The sequence below is a fragment of the Stenella coeruleoalba genome (assembly GCF_951394435.1).
Source record: "Stenella coeruleoalba genome assembly, chromosome: 9".
Lineage (NCBI taxonomy): Eukaryota > Metazoa > Chordata > Mammalia > Artiodactyla > Delphinidae > Stenella > Stenella coeruleoalba.
In genome coordinates, this window is record NC_137155.1 from 60,771,147 (window position 1) to 60,788,422 (window position 17,276).

Below are 17,276 nucleotides of genomic sequence, written 5' to 3' on the forward strand. Positions count from 1 at the left end.
CATTGTCTTTTTCAAAATTGTTTTTTCTAAGGTTGTTAAATATCTATTTTACATAAATTTTAGACTCAGCTTATCATGTTTCATGTTAAACCCTACTGGAATTTTTATTGGTATTGCTTTGAATCTATAAACATTAGTTTGAGGAAAATTGACTTCTATTTAATACTGAGGCTTTCCATTAAAAACATGGTGTATTTCTTCAGTTATTTAAACATTATTTTTGTACCCTTAATTTAGTTTTACAGTCTCCTTTTCATTAATTTTGAAGTTCTTCATGGGTAATTTACAGGTTTTTTAATAACTGTTGGGAATGTATGTTTTTCTACTATACTTGTTAATTTCCAGTGTATAAGACAGCTATTTTATCCATATCTTATTGAGGCCTTTTATATGATCTAATAATTTATAGTTGGCTTTTTTTGTTGTTTTTTTAAAAGAGATGATCACATTATTTTCATAGGCTGCTTCTTCAACTTTTGTAGATACCATATTGCACTGACTGAGATCTCCAGAAAAATGCTCACTAGCAATATTAATATCAGCATCCCTGTTTTGCTCCATGCTTTTATTGAACCACCATTAACTATGACGTTTGCTCTAAATTTTGGGCAAAAACTATCATATTAAACAGGTTTCCTATGTAGTGTTTCTAAAATTTAAAAAACAGCTCTTTAAGCAATATTTTTAAGAAATCAGCTTTACAATAAGGAAAAAACGAAAACTGCTGATAGGTTTGGGGGAAATCTTTAATAACAACAGTTCCTAACTGTTGAGCTTCCTTTATGAGACAGAGCACTTCACACTTTTGATACTTTATTCCTAACCATCACAGTACTTTTACAGACAGAATATTTTTCACTATTTTAGAAATGAGGAAATCCTGACTCAGAGATTCAAGCAATTTATCATAGGTCACAAAATCTAATAAGTAATTATGCAAGGATTTATATGCAACTATATCTAGCTCTAGAGCCCACACTCCTCCCACTTTATTCCATATTTAATATGAGATATTAGACCAAGCCTCTCAACACGCCCTAGCAGAAAGAGATAACAAATGTGTACTGGGTTTATGGGTTAATTAATAACCACACCCCCGAAAAATGTCTATCTCCATGTCAATTCAGAAGATTTCAAAGTAAAAAGTCACAGTCTCTATTTACTATAGAGACCCAGCTGTTTGTCACTAACAGTTATACATTTTAAATGAATGGCTTAAATTAAGGTAAAGAGGGCAAAGGCACAGATAACCAAGTTGAGTAGGTCGGTTAATGCAATGAATTACAGAACAGAGATTCAAAAATATCTAAAGAGCTAAAACGTTCAAAACAAGCATGAAAATTCCAAATGGTTAGAGGGAAAGACTAATCCTTAGGTTCAAAAAAATCAAATGCACATAAATGAGAATAAACAGAGTCCTTGTGGAAAAGATCTACTGGTTTAAACCAAAAGCTAACTGTGTACAGCATGGTTCCCAAGTATACTCAGTACGATTTCAATATGCATGGATATCATTGTAACTGACCATAGCAAGAGATTAATAGCACCACTCTCCATATCTGGAAATACATATTTAGTTACAGAAATTACATTTAGTTTGGCCATAGCCTAGTAAGGATACAAGGCACTACCAGATATTTCTTTCATCAAGTCCAAGATGGAGAAAAATTCAAAGTTAATAAGGAACCCCGAGACTTTCCACGATTGGTTAGTTGGGGAACAAGAAGTCCATGAAACAATGCACTTCTTGTGGGTTCAACCTCATCAGAATAGAAACAGCCTCCAATTCAACATAAATCATTATCACATCTTTTGTGTAATCCAAGAGTTTCTATCTGTACTTACTGCTACTCCTGTCTTATAGAGGAGGTAATGCACAGTCTGTGTAACGTCGGCAGCGTGCATCAAATTGTGGTAAGGGTTTTTGTGCTTGCTGTATCCTACTTCCAGGGCCTCCACAAATGAGACAAGTGCAGAAATGGGGATCTGAAAGAGAGCAGCAAGGTTAATTAGCTAGTGATTTAGCAGCTTTGAGTGACGATGCAAAAGTCTAAGGTACTCTAGCTGCCTCTTTCTGAAGGCGTAAGATATCATATGAGGACATTAGAACTTTTCTAAGTTAATAAAAGTCACCGAACAAAGTATTGGATAATTTGAAAATCTAACAGGATGTCCCTGGTCCACCCTTGAAATTGTTCTTTGTTCTCCAGTTCAGAGGCCCAGGGTAATGACACAGGATCATCTCAAGGACATTGAGGGCAAAAAGGTAGGTGCTCATTTATTTCTCAGGCAAAGGCTCAAGTCTTTATTTCCTGAGAAATAAATGAACACATACTATGCAGCATCTCATTTACTTGTGGGAAAACAGAAGTACACAAAGATCTTAAGCTATAAAATGATTGCAAACAAACACAAGCTGCCGCCTTCTGAAAACTGCACACTTTAGAAGGAGTGATGTATACACTGGACAGGTGAGAAAAAAAACCCATAACACAAGTGATAGTCTGTTCTATAACAGAAACAAGCTGTGTTCTTGTGTTTATTACTTGGCAACTTATTATTGGTGCCTTGCAATTTGGAAAAATACTTCCAGTTATCCTAGCCGCTTTCTGTCTCAAATACGTATAACACACACATTCGTTTCCTATTTGGCAGAAAGTGAGCAAGTGCAGAATGCCTGTACAAAATAAGGAGACTCGGAAAACATTCACTGTATAGTTTTCTGCATCAATTCCTTGGTTTGGGGTAAATTATCAATTACAAGACTGGGGGAAAAGGAGAGAGTGTATGTTCCAGGAGACTAGAAATCACATTCATAAGAAAAAATGAGGAAAATACTACTAGAGTGCTTCATGAGAATCTATACTATGTTCTCCCTTGGGCACACTGTTCCATATTTACTATTTGTGGATTTTTAAAATTTAAATATAGCCTTTTAGATGTGAGAGATTAATTCGTTATCATTTTAAAAAATGAAGATCCAATGAACCTCGGTTCTTTGGGCTGTTCTTTGGAGATCTATGAGCCACTGAAATGCTACACAAAGGTGTGTGCATGTGCACGGGAACTTTCTTCTGAGGTCTTGAGGAGCCATCAGATCTTCAAGCAGGTTTCTGATGCAAAAGAAATTAAGGACCATGGCCATAAAATGCTTATGGCTATGTAAGAAAAGATATCCTGAAATGTGCAGTCCTTAGGAAAGTGATAAAGAATCATGCTGCCCAGAGAAATCAATATGTTATACAGAAAAAGACCTGCATTTTACGGAGACTCGTCCATATGATGAGAGAAATGTAATTGGCGTGATATGACAGACGCCAGCAGACGATGCTCAAGTTCCCTGGAGAACCGGACGCCACCTCCAGAGTCTGTGGAATTAGAAGGCCGAGGAGGTGGAACACTGGAATCGATTCATGCTCTTTACTTAAAGGTGAAGAATTAATTTGAAGCACGAATGGCTGGGAAATACCAATGATCTCTCACAGACGATAACTGAGAATATCTGTGTGAATTTGAGCCAAGTGGCCGAAAGAGAAGTTTTTGGAGATAACAGACGTGCACTCTGTCTCCATTCCTGTCTCCTTGCTGGTGGTGGTCATTAGCACACGAAGTCTCGCTGAAATGAGATCTGTGGGCAGAGCTGGCAGGGGAGCTCTGCTGGTTCAGGCTTCCAGCCATACTTCTAGGACGACTGGGATCTAAATGGGCAGCTCCAGCCTCTCCCCTGCTGATGAGCCCACCAGACAAGGGAGTAATGAAAAGTTCCCACCACAGAGGAGTTCATGGCAGTGGCTGTCCAGATGATGCTTCCCAAGTCACCCCAGAGAGTTTTCAGTCTACATTAAAAGGATTCTCTTGGTCTTAGCCCCCAAATCATGCAAGTATGGACAAATGTGTGCAGTTCTTTTTTTTTTTAATTAGACACTGACCTTGAAACGGCTGATCAGATCATAGCGTGTGAGTAATTCATAGAAAATGAATTTCAGTGCATGATCCCCGCTCGCTTCATTGAGGGAAAAGACATCGAAGGACCACTTGTCCACATCCTACAGGAGAGGATGGAGAGAAATAATTCATTAGTTGGTAGCCACTTACACAGCTACTAATCTCCCTACTTTGGAGTTAGCCCACAGCACTCACCTGGGTATTCACAGACTAAGACTCTAATTAATACTCTTTCCACTCTCAAACTGTTTCCAATATGGCAGTCCTAAATAGCATTTACTGATAAAATATTCAATAGTTTTATTAGTAATAACAATAGCTATAAGTTATTGGGTACCTACCATTCTGATCAGTGATAAACATGTAATCTTTCCTGAAGACAACCCTAAGTGGTAGGTATGATCAGTCACATCTTACAGATGAGAAAACTGAGAAGTTACCTAATTTCCCTAAGACCCATGGCAAGCAAGTGCTAAGGACAAAACATGAACACATGTTCAACTGATGCCTAAACTCAGGCTCTTTCCATTAACCTTCTACTATCTCTGCCGAATTCCAAAATTTTAATTGATTTCACAATAACCTAGGGTGTTCCCTACTCTAAACTTCTCCCAAGCCCCATGATACTATCTACTGACTTCCTCTTAGTCTACCATTGAGAATGCTAACCCACTTAAAAGTATTCAGAAACATGCATATAGATCACAAGATAATGTGTCACCTCAACAATCCAAACTGCTGAGCTGAAACCGAGGAGAGAGCCCTCATTTCACGGGATGGAAAAACGCTACCACTTCCGGAGTCACTAATCTGGGGACTGAGCCCTCAAATCTGTAAGTCACTTTACTGAAAAAGTAAAACTAAGAGCTAAGCTGAACACACTCCTCACACACTGCTCCTGAAGTTCAAAGCCTTATTTGTCCATAAATAGCGACTCCAAAACACTGTCTGATGTGTCTTTGACTTATAACTAGCTACTTTTGGGTGTTATGAACAAAGATGTGTTTAAGCAATAGTCATTTGGTTTCTCAGTGTACCAAGAGTCTCCCTTTCAGTGGTTAAGAAAAGTGTGCTGCCGTGAGTGTGACAATAAGGACCCATATGAGACTACGTGTCAGATGGTCCCCTGGAAGAGACCTTGGCTCTCAGGAACTGCTGGATCCAGTGACTCCCACCTCAGCCCTCACTGCATTCCAACATCATCTATCCATCCCAATCCTGTCCCTCTCCAAATATCCCAACCATCAAGATCACCCCAAGACCATGAACAGTCTCTCTCATGGATGCCAGGGTATATAGGTGAAACCAAACATTTCCAAAAGGGTTTCAAATAGATTGTTCCAGTTCACACTTGGTGGTAACCTCACCTCAGCCTTCAATAATTTCTCCTCCATTATAATAACTAAAGAAATAGCTACAAGTATTAAGGACATTTTCTGTGCCAGGCACAGTGGGAAGTGTTGATAAACATTTGCAAACCCTCACAGCTCTAGAAACGGGTATCACTTTCACCAGTTTCACAGATGGCAACCTCGGAGAGATGAAGTGTCTAATGCCAACTGGTAGCAGAACCACGTAATAACCCCACTGACACCCCTTGGTGATACCATTACAGACAAATGACATTGTAAACTCAATGAATACATGCTGTGACCCAAGCCTCATGCCCTAAATACCCCAAGAGGGCCTAGGCCATAGACAGTGGGGTCATTTAAGATTAATCCAAGACCTAAAGCTTCATCTTGGCTACTGTAATTGGCATTGTCATGACAGCCACTGTCTAGCCAATAGTCCTAAAGAAAAGTCCACTGACAACTCAGTAGACAGGAAAATCCTTTGTCATATCTGACAATTTTTAATCCTCTTCACTGGAATGAATGAAAAAGAGAAAAGCTCTCTAACACTGGAAATCAAGAGATTATCATAGTAAAAAGTCAAGATTTATCTGAATATTAAGTCTTAGAGAAACAGAAGGATGAGTAAATACAGACAATAGGATAGACATTCACTCCAGCCCCTCATTTTTGAGAAGGCCTAGCTGTGATTCTCAAATTTCAGTGTTCTTTAGAACCACCTGGGGTACTCAGAAAAAAATGCCGATAATCTGGTGGAGGGCCCTGCAGAATCCTGGCTTGTGGCCTGGAATCTGCATTTTAACAAGCACCTTAAACCATTCTTCCTTTCTTAGCAAATTTGGCCCAAGCACCATTCCTGTGGAAACACTGCATGAATTTCCTATTAGTCTAAAGTGAAGAAAGCCTGAACCTCCTCATTTCCTCTTTAAACCTGGAGTCTGTCCAGAGTGTCTCTTCCTGAGTCACACAACAGATGCCCTTCTAAAGAACAGCACAATTCTACATTTCCAATAACCCCACCTTAGAAGGTGAGAGATAAAACACCCCAAATTAGAAGTGAGTATTCATTGCATGGAAACAAATAAAAAGAACAAAACTGCAACATATTTAAAATTTAGGAATTGGTGGTGGTGAAGTATTCTCTTTACTTAAATGTTATTTTATGCCATGTTCTTACATTAATCACAAAGGCTAACATGACAGTAGCATGATGATTATTTTATTGACTTGTATTCTCTCAGGCTTTAGGGAAATTTTCTGTAATAGAAGAAAACGATAGTGATTCCATATAAATTGCTGGCACTGGAGTGAAAATAACCTTTTGCTAACAGGCACTACATAAAAAAAGAATCTACGTCATATCTCCAATTCACCTCCAATCCACTGCAAATAAAACTGGAGTCTAGGGATGCAGAAAAATATTACATTGTAAAAAGGTCTTGAACTTCTGCAGTAAACAGAGCATACAACCAAGAGAAACGACAGCTTTAGCCTTCTGTACATATCAGCAATAGTGTGGAGAAGGATAGCAATTCAGAGAGTTAGTATTTACTTTTTGTCTGAATCATCAAGGTAACATTCCCCTCAGAAAGACAACATGTGTGCCTCTGAGAATTACTTTTCCCTAAGCATAAAACAACAATTCATGCACATCACAGGTTGTTCCACATTTCTTCAATTATTCTGCATAGAAAAGATGCTCCAATTTGGAAGAAATATTTTCATAAATTTCTTAGTACTGGTATAACCACCTGTATTTATGTTCATGATAAAGGAAGAAATTAAGGATAAAAGATGCTTTTAGGGCTTCCCTGGTGGCTCAGTGGTTGAGAGTCCACCTGCCGATGCAGGGGACACAGGTTCGTGCCCCGGTCCAGGAAGACCCCACATGCTGCGGAGAGGCTGGGCCCGTGAGCAATAGCCACTGAGCCTGCGTGTCTGGAGCCTGTGCTCCGCAATGGCAGAGGCCACAACAGTGAGAGGCCCGCGTACCGGAAAAAAAAAAAAGATGCTTTTAATGTTCCCAAGATTTTCGTTGAATGTTTCCGGTTCAATTATGAAAATCAATGCAACTTCATAGTGGGTGTTATGAAACATCAAATCTCACGAAGTGATTTCACAGATTAAATGGGAAACATCGCTGTAAATTACACAATAATTTATTTAGCATTAGAGTGGGGGTTGAAGAAGAGGGAGAGAAAACATGTGTCTTCTTGCTGTTTCCTTCCTGAGCATCCTACCTGTCCTAGATCAGGGGTCTCCAACCCCCAGCCTCTGACTGGTACCAGTCTGCGTCTTGTTAGGAACTAGGCCGCACAGCAGGAGTTGAGCAGCAGGAGAGCAAGCGAAGCTTCATCTGCCGCTCCCCGTCGCTCCCCATCGCTCGCATTACCACCCTCCCCACCCTACCCCCCGTCCGTGTAAAAATGTCTTCCATGAAACTGGTCCCTGGTGCCAAAAAGTTTGGGGACTGCTGTGCTAAATGACTTAAGAAGGAACATAAAATGGAGAACTGAGGATCTGAATATATAGGGTCTCCCAAGTTCAGCTAGTGAATGTCTCTGAGTCAAGAGAAAGGGACTATGAAATATAAAAGCAAAATGACCCTCAAGGGCCCTCTCTTGACATTAAACTGATCAAGAAGCACTCCCACCTCTGATTCTGTGAAAAGGGAATTTAAATTATCTTCTGAAAATTTCATCAGGAATACAATTTTCAGGTTTCAGAGAAAGACTAAAATAGCTTTAAGAAGAGTCGGAATGCTGGGATGCCCCTGAGCAAGTTGACACAACTCCCTGTGTAGGCACCAGGCAATGTCAACCAGTTCTGTGGTCCTGAACCTTAGCACGGACCCTCCTTCAAATCCAGAAGTCAAATCAGCTTCAGCACAGCTGGGATATCCTTAGACCAATGGGTCTGAATGAACACACTTCTACAGGAATACATCTACTTGGGGGCTCTTAGAGATACTCTATACAATTCCAAGAGCTTGTCTGATTGGCAGTCATCTTGCAGTATTTAGCCCCTTTAAACTCAAGCATCTGTGTGACTTCCCATGGAACTTCTGGGCTCAGTGAGGGGCTTGGGAAAACAGTAGGATATATGAAGAGGACAAGGGCGCTGGAGGACATACTTTCATACAGTAATATGTTACTGAGAGCTTAGCTTACTACGTGCCTGGAACTCTGGTATCAAACCTCAGTTCTGTCTCTGTGTCTTTTTTTTTTTTTTAGTCTCACTGAGTCTTAGTTTCTTCATCTATAAAATGGATATAGAGCAGGTAAGCAGATAATGGTAGAATTATAATCACCAAAGATCCTCTTAATGTTGAATATTTATAACCAGGACAAATTTGATCTCCTACGGCCAAAGTCAGACTGAGTCTCATAATGCCAGATCGCTATACAGATCACTAAACCACTCCAAGAGAGTAGAAAGAAATGAAACCAAACAGAGTTCAATTTTTTAAAAATCTGGCAGTACAAAGGCTGAAAAGATAGTGATACTGTTAGAACGAATAGCAAAAAAATAATGAAGGAAAAAAGTCAGGAATGACTAGGAAAACTGTAAATAGAATTGTAAACGAAAATTTCTTATTTTCTAACAAGAAATTTAACTGTACTTTTTATAAGGTACCTTGAACATTGTAAGACCTTTTCCTTGGTATTACCTTTAATGCTTCAATAACAGCTGGTGGGTAGCTCAGTCCAACCATGTTTGATGTTCGTCTATACATTCTGGCAAAGTCAGAAGGGAAAAATGCAATATTATGTCTTACAAAGAAGAATTAGCAGGCCACAGACTTATACCAGTATTGACAATTAACAAGAAGTCATGTCATCTGATGGACCCACGGAACCTAAAATTTCTTTTATAACCTTTTTCATAGTCATTCAAGTGGCCTATGAAATGAAATGAAAGCAATCCCAAACATGTACAGCATTGGAAATAAAAAAAATTGAGTCTATGTGCCCCAAATTGGAAATTAAATCATTAAAATGGGTCTCCTGTTCTGCTGGAAGTGAATCATAGTATAGCACGGACAGTATGTAGTGTAGTACTTCAACCTGAAAAAGAACTCCTATGGGCAACCTATTTCGAAGAGCTTGTTCTTTAGAACTGTCAAAAACTAGAGAGAACTTCGAGCTGACCATGGCATTTCTAAAATGTGTAATTGTGTGATAAGGGTTGTAGGAAGAATAAATCGATTTCTGGAATCCATTTCTGGGGAAGGGGGGCAATTTAATTTCAGAGAGCAAAGTGACTTACAAAATTGGAAAGTGTCACGGGGAACTCAAACACCTTGAATGAACTCCTCCCTGGCTCAATACCCTCAACAAAGCATCCCTGATCTGTTCCAAATGTAGACATCATCCACATGTGTCAAATGATGACGGACGAGACGTCCTTCTTTAAACATTAGAGACTCAACGCAAACTAAATCTTCTCTAGTTAACATTAACAAAAAGAATTCAAAGCAAAGGCAAAAGCTTGTCCTAACAATGCTGCAGAGATACGTTTTTGCCATCTCTCATTCAAGACTGTCTGTTTCCACCTAGAATTTTCAGCATTTATAAAGATACCAAAACTACATCAAAGCAAAGCCTTTGGTTGTTAGAAACTGGTGTCCCTTTTGCTGCTTTGGTCACTGAATGACAGCCATCTTTACCTCTCCACAAATATCCCAGCTTGCACTGCGTGGACGATGCTCTTGAACCGCGGCTTCTCCTCGCTCCTTCTGAGTATCATCCCCATCTGCCGTGTAAAGGTGGAGGCCAGCCAGTCTCGGACCTCAGAAGGCACCGCATCTGACTGAATGTCACTGAGCTCATCCTCCGTATCCAGGAGTCTCCTGAACCCAAGAAACAGAACCAGGACACAGATTAGATCTGAATTTAGAGCTCTCTGTTCAAAGCAGCTGTTCCTACTCTCCACCCCACCTGCATACACAGGTGCAAAGAAACCAAAATAAATTGGCCACCAAAAAATCCAGCACCTTTTAGACAAGGCTTGTGAAAGCCCACCCTTTGTTTGTTTCAGGCTGGACAAAGGAACAAAGGAATCAGAGAAAGTCAAAGATACTTTATCTCAGGCTTCGTAGGTCTGAGACACATTGCACTCAGGAGCACCCAGTATCTTTATTCCTAGATGATTTGTGGAATTTGAATGGAATCTAAACCTTCCATTTTAAAATGCATTCACCAGGAGGTTTATTTCATAGATGGCCATGTGGCATTATTTTGTCTTAAAAATAATGGCACTTAAAAACTATAGACAACAATACTGTATTAGAAACTTCACACTTGCTGAGAGCCTAGATCTTAATAGTTCCCATCACAAAAAATAATAATTAGGTGTTAGTTAACGCTACAGTAGTAATCATATTGTAATATATAAATATATCAAGTCAACACACTGTACACCTTAAACTTATACAGTGTTACATGTCAATTACATCTCAATAAAAATAAATTTTAAAAAAGAAAAAGAAAGATTTTGCAAAGTATTATCCAAATCACATCAACCCAGTCCTCTGAAGTAACGAACCCAAATAATATCAACTGCTATTCTCTCTAGTTTGTTAGGACATTACAGAAACTTAAATGTCTAAATTTAAGCAAAATTTCCAAAACAATGCAGTTCTTTATTTGAGCACAGTGATTTAAGTCACCTGTCAGGTGTGCTCAGCAGATTTTTCAAATATGTTCATAGGTCATGCTAGAACAGAAGTAGTAATAAATTAAAATAAAACTTTGAATATTGTATTTTATACTTATACTAAGCACTACTAAAAATAGGCAGTAAAAACAGGTGTCAATGGAAAATCTGTTTTGTTTTTTTTCTCTTTAGACCCATCAATTTAGAGGTAGGGGAGAAAAATGTAACATCTGGGAAAAAACTACGGTATCAAATTTCCTTAAATTAGGAACCAAGCATATCACCGAAAACCAAGCCACATGATTCTTAGATTACTGGGAAATCCTTTTGGATTGGAATTTGGCATAGCAAAGTAATACAACACAAATACTAACAGAGAAGCTTGTCTGAAGTAGAAAAAAGAAGAAAAGCCTTTCATGTTTACCATTTCCACATTTTTCTAAAGAAAAGCAATTTTGTTACTTTCAAATTCATTTTACAATAGTAACCGGAAGTGCTTTAGTATTTACGGATAATTCAAGTGGAGAGGGTCTGCTAAGTAAATCAATAACAAACCTAAGGATTAAGGGAGGAATACTGGGTGTTTAAGAGAACAAATGCTTCTCCATCCCTTCAGGAGCTTCCATTTACAGATAGATAACGTGAATTAAAACATGAACATAATTTTTAGGCTGAGATGAATAATATTCAATAATTCTAGTTGAACTTTACATTTGATTAAAAATCTGGTAAGATTTTTTAAAATCACTTTTTTTCCTCTCACATTTTCTTACTTCACTGTCATAATGGGCATGTGAGAGGTAAGTTCTATTAGCTCCTTTTTATAAATGAGCATGTACAGAGGCTATGTGATATCCAGATCTACCCCATGTGTTTGTGAAAACTAAAGCTCCAAGACCAATCATTTGAATGCTACCTCCTACATGCCATGGTGGACATTTCAGAAAAGCCATATAACAGAAAATTTATATTACCACATCAACTTGTCATTTTAGCTTACCTGGTTTCATCAATGTATACGGATTCAAGCACTGTGGCTGCATATTCCAAATTCTTCTTAAGATCTACCACGGAAGCCTCCCCTCTTTCTAATTGTTTGACCAAAGACCGTAACCTGGGGGGAAAAGACATGATTCAATTAGAATAGAGGAAAAACAATTAGAGGAAACCAAAGATAATCCTACAATTAGAGGGACACAGTTTACAGCCATTAAATATTTTTATTTATCCTAATATATCTGAAAGGAAAATATAAATCTAATGATGGAACTGACCAGTATTTCTCAAAGAAGCAAGTTATAAAATAAATACACACATTTTTCCCACTCTAAATCAAGAACAAAAATATTCTCATCTACCAGGCACTGACAGCCCCCAACACTTTCTAACTACCTTTTATCTTGCTAAGAGTTTCCTAAATTATCAGTGATTTTGCTTCTCTTCTGATTTTCGTATTTTTTGGTCCTAACTGTATGTAGTAAAGCATGACCAGCAACAACATCACCAAACACTGCTTGAGATCCTGCTATGTTGCAGGTACTTTGTTCAGCTGTGACCATAGAGAATAGCAGTCCCATGGCCCACACATGTTCCAAGACAGATGACGAGACTTAGACCACCAAAATAACCACAGAGGGCTCCATAAGGAATACATGAAGGCAAACTTTTACTGGACAGGAAGAATTCCTCTAGGAGCAGATAAATACCCTAGTTTTGTTTTTTGTTTTTTTTAAGGAGGATGGATGACAAACCAAGGTACTGAGGACAAGACCTTTCCCACTGCTAGTCAAGAGTTCCAGACAGTAAAAGAGAAACAATAAAACATGCTCTCCTCTGATGTATATGAACACTATCCCCACAGAGAAGGACTCAGTACATATGAGAGCAATAAAATGCCAACAGATTATCAAAGACCAGCAACTGGGAACACTGTAAATACCACAGAGATATGGAGATTGGACAACTCTTCAGGCTCTTGGACAGCCAGCAAAGAACAGAAACTTTGACGACAACCTTCGGTTTGAATTGTACATCACATAGTATTAGCTCTGCAATCCCAGGCAATAGCTGAATGTCAGCTATAAAATGAAGAAGGAACCACCAAATTTCCTAGGTTGATATAAAGATTCAATCAAATTGATATTGATGTAGTCACATCAACCATGTGACCTACGATTGGTAATTTTTTTCAGCTTTACTGAATATAGTTGATATATAACATTGTGTCCTTATACAACATGATGATTTGATACACATATATGTTGCAAAATGACTACCACATAAGGCTAGTTAATACAGCCAAAACCTCATAAATTTAATTTCTTTTCCTGGTGAGAACATTTAGGATTTACTATTCTAGCAACTTTCGTATACAATACTTAAAACCAGTACTTGCTAACTATAACCACCAGGTTGTACATTAGATCCCCAGAATTCATTTATCTTACAACTGTAAGTCTGTACTCTGAACAACTTCCCCCATTTCCCCGTTGTTTTTTTAAAAGGCATTTGTTATCATTATTGTCATTGTTGTTATTCAGTGACCTTGGTCATCAGAGGTAACCAGAGAGAAACATGCTATCAGGATACTTAAGATTATTAGCAAGTCTCCATTTCCCAAGGGTGCTCCCACTTTCCTGACTTCAAAATATCCTCAGAATTGCATTTATAAGAGAGTACAGGTCAACATCTCTGCAAGGCATAAACTATTCCCCTCCAGATCTACATGAAAATGATCAACAATAAGGAAAGAGGAAAAACTCAGGATCACCCTTAAAAAGTAGGCAAGAGGGTCAGCCATACAAAATAAATTCCCAGGAATTTCAGTGATGTAAAATACAGAGGAAATTAGACTGAGGGTAGTGGCTACCTGACTTGTGAATCTCCAACATGCAAAAGAGAAATATGCAAAGGAAATCAGCAGAGGCCTCTGCAGGCTTGGAGGTGAGGGTTAGCCTGTGGATCCCATTAGCAGCACTAGGAAGTGTTCTGGTTTCAAAGGCAGTGCGAGACAGGGAGTTGGCATGGTAGGGTTTATCAAGTCCCTCACACACAGTGACAGCCAGCCTGCCAAACAATGGGGAGACTGCAGAAGCAAGCCCTGAGAGTTGTTCCAAATAAGAAACGGAAGCTCTTTAGCAAAACACATTCCTGGCTAAGTCTGCCTCCAATTCTGACTCTCACCTCCAGAAGCCCAACTACCCCCAGCCTGTTTTGACTCTCCACTGGCAAGGAAAAATGAGGGTAAGTTTAAACTTCCTAAAAATGTTCTCCCTTGATCTGGGGCTTAAAGATTCTACCAGGAATTGACATGAATCCCTAATAGGACCCATCTCAGCTCTCAAAACCTGAGAGGAGAAGACAAAACATAAAAAATGATGACGGAAACTACAAGACTAACAGAAGTAAGAACCAGATGATTCTATCTTCCTACAAAAGGGAAATAAGAAATAAACAAACAGAAGCAGCTTTAATCAAATAAGTTTTCCTAGACTGAAGAAAAACCTTTATAAGCAGATGAAAAGGGATCAAATAAAACCAGAAAAAGAAATCCAACATATGCAGTTGTAATTTTTTATCTCCAAGAATTTTAAAAAAAGGCGAAAACTGTTGAGAAAAAAATATATTACTTACAAAGTAACAAAAATTCAAGCTGGCCATAGACTTCAACCATGCCAAATATCAAAAAGCAATTTAATAACAATACCAATTTTTGAAAATAATATGGTATAATTCAAGATATCTATATCTACCTATGTATACTAGGACTGCCATGTATACGTGAAGCCAACAAATACATTCTCAGTTGTGGACAAGCTCAAAATTTCATCATTAATATGCTTTTCCAGAAAATAAAAACAAAAACAAAAAAACTTTAAGGCCAACTGTGGGACAGTGATCTTTCAAGGAGGATAGATTCATGAATCTCCAATTAAAGTGACTCATGACCGGAGGAGCTTCAAGATGGCAGAAGAGTAAAAGGCGGAGATCACCTTCCTCCCCACAAATACATCAGAAATACATCTACATGTGGAACAGCTCCTACAGAACACCTACTGAACGCTGGCAGAAGACCTCAGACCTCCCAAAAGGCAAGAAACCCCCCACGTACCTGGGTACGGCAAAAGAAAAAAGAATAAACAGAGACCAAAGAATAGGGACGGGACCTGCACCAGTGGGAGGGAGCCGTGAAGGAGGAAAGGTTTGCACACACTAGGAAGGCCCTTCGTGGGCGGAGACTGCGGGTGGCGGAGGGGGGAAGCTTCGGAGCCGCGCCGCAGAGGAGAGCTCAGCCACAGGGGTGCAGAGGGGAAAGCGGAGAGATTCCCACACAGAGGATCAGGGCCGACCAGCACTCACCAGCCTGAGAGGCTTGTCTACTCACCCGCCGGGGCGGGCGGGGCTGGGAGCTGAGCCTCGGGCTCCGGTCGGCAGGGAGAGGACTGGGGTTGGCTGTGTGAACATAGCCTGAAGGGGCTAGTGCGCCACGGCTGGCCGCTAGGGATTCCGGGGAAAAGTCTGGAGCTGCCAAAGAGGCAAGAGACTTTTTCTTCCCTCTTTGTTTCCTGGTGCGCGAGGAGAGAGGGATTAAGAGCACCACTTAAAGGAGCTCCAGAGACGGGCGCAAGCCGCGACTACCAGCGCGGACCCCAGAGACGGGCATGAGACGCTAAGGCTGCTCCTGCCGCCACCAAGAAGCCTGTGTGCGAGCACAGGTCACTCTCCGCACCTCCCTTCCGGGGAGCCTGTGCAGCCCGCCACTGCGAGGGTTCCGGGATCCAGGGACAACTTCCCCGGGAGAACGCACAGCGCGCCTTAGGCTGGTGCAAAGTCACGCCGGCCTCTGCCGTGCAGGCTCGCCTCGCATCCGTACCCCTCCCTTCCCCTGGCCTGAGTGAGCCAGACCCCCGAGTCAGCGGCTCCTTTAACCCCGTCCTGTCTGAGCGAAGAACAGACGCCCTCAGGCGACCTACACGCAGAAATAGGGCCAAATCCAAAGCTGAACCCCGGGAGCTGTGCGAACAAAGGAGAAAGGGAAATCTCTCCCAGCAGCCACAGAAGCAGCGGAATAAATCTCCACAGTCAACTTGATGTACCCTGCATGAGTGGAATACCTGAATAGACAACGAATCATCCCAAATTGAGGAGGTGGACTTTGGGAGCAACAATATATATATATTTTTTTCCCTACTTCTCTTTTTGTGAGTGTGTATGTGTATGCTTCTGTGTGTGATTTTGTCTGTATAGCTTTGCTTTTACCATTTGTCCTAGGGTTCTGTCTGTCCATTTTTTCTTTGATTACTTAAAAAAATTTTTTTCTTAATAATTATTTTTTATTTTAATAACTTTATTTTACTTTATTTTATTTTACCTTCTTCTTTCCTTCCTTCCTTCCTCTTTCTCTCTCTCTCTCTTTCTTTCTTTCTTCTCTCCCTTTTATTCTGAGCCATGTGGAGGACACGTTCTTAGTGCTCCAGCCAGGCATCAGGGCTGTGGCACTGAGGTGGGAGAGCCAAGTTCAGGACACCGGTCCACAAGAGACCTCCCAGCTCCACGTAATATCAAACGGTGAAAATCTCCCAGAGATCTCCACCTCAAGGCCAAGACCCAGCTCCACTCAACGATCAGCAAGCTATAGTGCTGGACACCCTGTGCCAAACAACTAGCAAGACAGGAACACAATCCCATCCATGAGCACAGAGGCTGCATAAAATCATAATAAGGCCACAGACACCGAAAAAACACCACCAGATGTAGACCTGCCCACCAGAAAGACAAGACCCAGCCTCATCCACCAGAACACAGGCACTACTCCCCTCCACCAGGAAGCCTACACAACCCACTGAACCAACCTTAGCCACTGGGGACAGACACCCAAAAAAACAGAAACTACGAACCTGCAGCCTGCGAACATGAGACCCCAAACACAGTAAGTTAAGCAAAATGAGAAGACAGAGAAATACACAGCAGATGACGGAACAAGGCAAAAACCCAGCAGAGCTAACAAATGAAGAGGAAATAGCCTGCATACCTGAAAAAGAATTCAGAATAATGATGGTAAAGATATCCAAAATCTTGGAAATAGTATGGAGAAAATACAAAAAATGTTTAACAAGGACCTAGAAGAACTAAAGAGCAAACAAAAAGAGATGAACAACACAATAAATGAAATTAAAAATTCTCTAGAAGGGATCAATAGCAGAAAAACTGAGGTAGAAGAACGGATAAGTGACCTGGAAGATAAAATAGTGGAAATAACTACTGCAGAGCAGAATAAAGAAAAAAGAATGAAAAGAATTGAGGACAGCCTCAGAGACC

The 17,276-nt window shown here is 40.1% G+C and overlaps 1 protein-coding gene across 8 annotated transcripts in view; it reads right to left on the bottom strand.

Annotated features, from left to right (window-relative positions):
- Positions 1–17,276, bottom strand: part of PDE1C (phosphodiesterase 1C) — a 586,532-nt gene that overhangs the window by 89,793 nt on the left and 479,463 nt on the right. For 7 of the 8 annotated variants that reach the window (XM_079931073.1, XM_079931071.1, XM_079931072.1 and 4 more), the window contains 5 exons: positions 11,959–12,072; positions 9,970–10,152; positions 8,971–9,037; positions 3,930–4,046; positions 1,846–1,986 (listed from right to left, as the gene is read on the bottom strand). In XM_079931073.1, the coding sequence (XP_079787199.1) occupies positions 1,846–1,986; positions 3,930–4,046; positions 8,971–9,037; positions 9,970–10,152; positions 11,959–12,072 (622 nt within the window). Of the gene's footprint in view, positions 1–1,845; positions 1,987–3,929; positions 4,047–8,970; positions 9,038–9,969; positions 10,153–11,958; positions 12,073–15,317; positions 15,487–17,276 lie in introns of those variants that run through there. The other variant, XM_079931077.1, reaches the window with a different exon arrangement.